This window comes from Protobothrops mucrosquamatus, unplaced genomic scaffold, assembly GCF_001527695.2.
Source record: "Protobothrops mucrosquamatus isolate PMUCROS unplaced genomic scaffold, P.Mucros_1.0 scaffold16539, whole genome shotgun sequence".
Taxonomy (NCBI): domain Eukaryota; kingdom Metazoa; phylum Chordata; class Lepidosauria; order Squamata; family Viperidae; genus Protobothrops; species Protobothrops mucrosquamatus.
This window is the reverse complement of record NW_015402304.1, coordinates 12-3,917: the sequence shown is the minus strand read 5'-3', so window position 1 is coordinate 3,917 and position 3,906 is coordinate 12. Positions and strand designations below refer to the sequence as shown.

The 3,906-nt window shown below is 37.7% G+C and overlaps 1 protein-coding gene across 1 annotated transcript; it reads left to right on the top strand.

Annotated features, from left to right (window-relative positions):
• Window positions 1-1,295: 1,295 nt before the first annotated feature.
• LOC107301778 (histone acetyltransferase p300-like) lies at window positions 1,296-3,634 on the top strand (the record flags this gene model as incomplete). The annotated part of the gene is made up of 3 exons (XM_015830960.1): window positions 1,296-1,542; window positions 2,333-2,504; window positions 3,557-3,634. Coding segments are annotated over exons 1-3 (316 nt in total), but the record flags the coding sequence as incomplete, so codon positions are not given.
• Window positions 3,635-3,906: the final 272 nt, after the last annotated feature.

Here is a 3,906-nt window from a genome sequence, read left to right as displayed (position 1 = left end):
CCCTTAGGCCAGACCTGCTAGCTTAAATAGCCATGTCTTGAGGGCGCGGCGGAAGGAGGGGAGATCCGGAATCACCCGGATCTCTGGGGGTAGTTCGTTCCATAGGGTGGGGGCTCCAACCGAGAAGGCCCTCCCCCTGGGGGTCGCCAGCCGGCACTGTCTGGCTGACGGCACCCTGAGGAGACCCTCTCTGTGGGAGTTGCTAGTTTTGTGGCTAAGTTTGAAAATCAAATAATGATCTTAAGTTACAAGAATACAGATTTCAGTTGAGTGTTAGGACATTTAAAAAAGATAAGGGAAGTAGTGAGTTTACTTTCAGTATATGTTTGGGAGTAGAGGCTGGAAAGCCCTTTGATGATAGAGCTTTAATTTAGATCCCTGCATTAACCACAGTTATAGTGGATGGTGGAAGCAAAAAAGCATACACAGAGATAGCTAGGAACAACTTACGAAGTAACAAAGCAAGCTGGTTAAAGACATGGTAGTTGTAATGATTAAAAGAAAAGTACTTTGTTCATACTTCTGCACATTGTCAGTCATCTTTTTCAAACAGTTTCCATAGCTCTAATTGTTAAAAATCCTTTGGGCCTAGACTTCAGCAGCTATGATCTACTGGCTCTTGTGGTAAACCGCTGAAAGAGTCGACTGTAATTTTCTATCATAGCTATACAGTATGAAAGCTAAAAAGTAATTCCAGAAACCCAAGTAATCCAGTACTTTCTGTTGATCTGATAGGACTGTAAAAAGGTTGCATTGACTGTGCAGCAGTCAATATGATCTTTTGTGCTTGGCTATATTCTGTATTGTATTGAACTACAATTCCTGTTACTTCCAGGTAGCATGGACAGTGAAAGCTTTGGTCTGGCACATTTTGGAGGGGTCCTGAGTCAAGGAAGGCTGTTCTGTTAGATATCCTTTATTTATTTGTGCTGCTGTGATTTGGAAAGACTATTTTGTATTAAACTTAAATAAGGCTGGGTGTACAAGCTTTCAGTAAGTTTTTTAATTTTTTGGGAGGGGCAACATAGCTGCAGAGTTCCTATATTCTTCTCACCTATAGCAGCATTGATAAAAAATACCATAAGAAAGATAAAATACTTGTTGGCTAAATAAATCCCTGCTCTCTCCTATTTTGATGTGGCTAAATTAAAATCACTTGAGTTGCTTCCCTCCCTTCTTGGCACCGATATTTTAGTTCACAAGGATAATGTTTTCTGGATTCCTAAATATACTGGAAAGTGTTGGGAATTGTTTTGATTTATCAGCCAACCAACTATTTTTTATTCCTAAAGGAAAAACATTAAAGTGGAACATGGTAGTGTTCTGTAATACAAAGCTTCACAATTTGTGGTTTGCTTGCTTATGAAATAGTAGCTGTTTGACCTTAGGGTCAGATTTAACATTTGTTCCTTATATTCCTCTAGAGTACAAGCCATATTTCCAACTCCTGATCCTGCAGCACTGAAAGATAGGCGTATGGCGAATCTTGTCTCCTATGCTCGGAAAGTTGAAGGGGACATGTATGAATCTGCAAATAGCAGGGTATGCTATTAGTATTTTCTGGACTCATATTTCTCACACATTTCTAAATGCCTGATCCTTTTCTATGTATACTCTGCTCAAAATGTATTCTTTTCTATCATTGTGAGATGTGTATAAAGCAAATAATATGAAGAGACTACTTCAGTGATGCTAGTGAACCATTATGTGTATATAGTTGGATTACAAAATCAATTACAGTCTTTTAAACTCATTTATTTTATTCAAGGAACAAAATTCACCCCAAAGCAATGTAGGTGAATGTAGTTTTCATAGTGCCTTAACATAATTGGATAGATCCTAACAGTGAGGAGCAGCCTGCTATTAATTCATGTGGTAGGATATTGCATTAGAGGTAGTGTTGCAGATATGCCTTAGAATGAGGATTAAAAATCATACAGTGTATGATATGTTTTATATGGCCTTGAGGATACATGTAATATCAAACCTTATATTACACTCCAGATGGTATTACAGTTTAGTGTCCCAGTTTGTATTGCAGAGTTCTGATGGCAAGAGAGGGAAATCTGATTATCTAGGAGCCTTGGCGCTTACTACAGTCTAACCTCTAGGTATTCTTAACTCCCACCTACCTGTCCAACCAATCCACATCACTACATTGTTTAGCTTTCTATATGCAGAACATGCATTACAGTGATAGCTCTTTTATTAGTATTGAATAAACATCAAATTCTAAGGAGTAAAATCCATATTGTACACCTGGAAGTTTAAAATTAGCAAATACATATGTATCATTAATTTTTATTTAATATACATATCTTTCCCATTATAGGCAGAGTACTATCACTTACTAGCAGAGAAAATTTATAAAATCCAGAAGGAATTGGAGGAAAAGAGAAGGACTAGATTGCAGAGGCAAAATATGATACCAAATGCCCCAGTCATGCCACCGGCTCCTATGAGTCAAGGACCCATGGGGCAGCCACAGCCTGGAATGACAGCAAGTAAGTGTTTAAATTAACCTGTGTAATTAATATTCGAAAAATTTAATCCTTAGCCAGTGAAGAATCAAAATAACAATTGTGATATCTTAGAAATGGGTTCATAAGCTTATTTAGAATTTATAAATGACAATTTCCATGTGGAACAAGTTGGCAAAAATGATTGGTAAATTTCCTACCAGTGGGAAAAACATTCACCAACTGCTCTCCATAACATGGGCTGGCACTGGGGAAAGAGTCAGATTTTAAAGATGTTTAGGTTTAGTAATCTATCAGAACATAATTTGTGGGACAAGGGGGGATTTCCCATCTTTTCTGCTTTACATTCCTATTGTTTCCTTTCTGTTGCTTACACTAGCACTTTCTTACTTATTCAGTCTTGCTTGTTTTTCTCATCTGGTAAACAATGAGCAAAAATTACACACTGGTACCTGATTTCTCCTTTCTAAGCCAAGATGGCGATACAGGGAAATCACCAATAGAAGAAGGGAGAAGGTGTGCCCACAATAGCCAGAAGCAGCCAACAGCCCTTGCTATAACATCAGCATGATTGTTACCAAGGCATCACAAACTGAGCATACAGAAAGGCTTGTGATAGAAGATGAAAAACAACAGTTGGATCAGATAAATATTCCCCGCTTTGGGTTGGGGTTCAAACAAAGTTTCCATTATTTATTTATTTGTTAGATGTATTTGCCGCCCATCTTGCCATGGGGCTACTCTGGATAGCTTACAACAATAAAATGAAAAAAGAAATAAAAAAATGTAAACATAGCAATAGCAAAGGAATAAAACAATAAAGTACAATCATATGAAATTTAAAAAGATGGGCTGAGGGGGACCAGGAAGCCTAGGGGGGAGGTGGGGTCAGCTAATTAGTCCAATAGCTATCTCCAGTGATGTTCTCCCCTAGTAGGACCCCAAACGTGAGAACATATGTTTAAAAAATCATTTACCAAACATAACTGGAGGAATATGTGAATGAGCCTTTATAAATTACCTAGGATTTGTGAAAAAGTCTTAATTTAATTTTGGGGATTTTGTCTACATTACAGATGGTCCTCTTCCTGACCCAAATATGATCCGTTCCAATGTGCCAAACCAAATGGTAAATCGCATGCAGACACCACCAGGTGAGAATTTAGGAACCCCCCTCTTATGACATTCATCATTAGATTTAGGAAATTTTGTATTTAAGTCGTTTTTCTCATTCTGCTCTAACAATTTCTTACTACTATGACTGGCTTTCCACATTCAGTATTTCAGTTCTCGAATACTGTATCTACTCTTGTTTTGCCACTTTATACTTTTTCTCAATAGATACGTCATTTATCTCTGTCATGTTATTGCTTTTTCTTATGTGACATAATCCACTGGCATTAACACTCCCAGTATAACCAAGCAA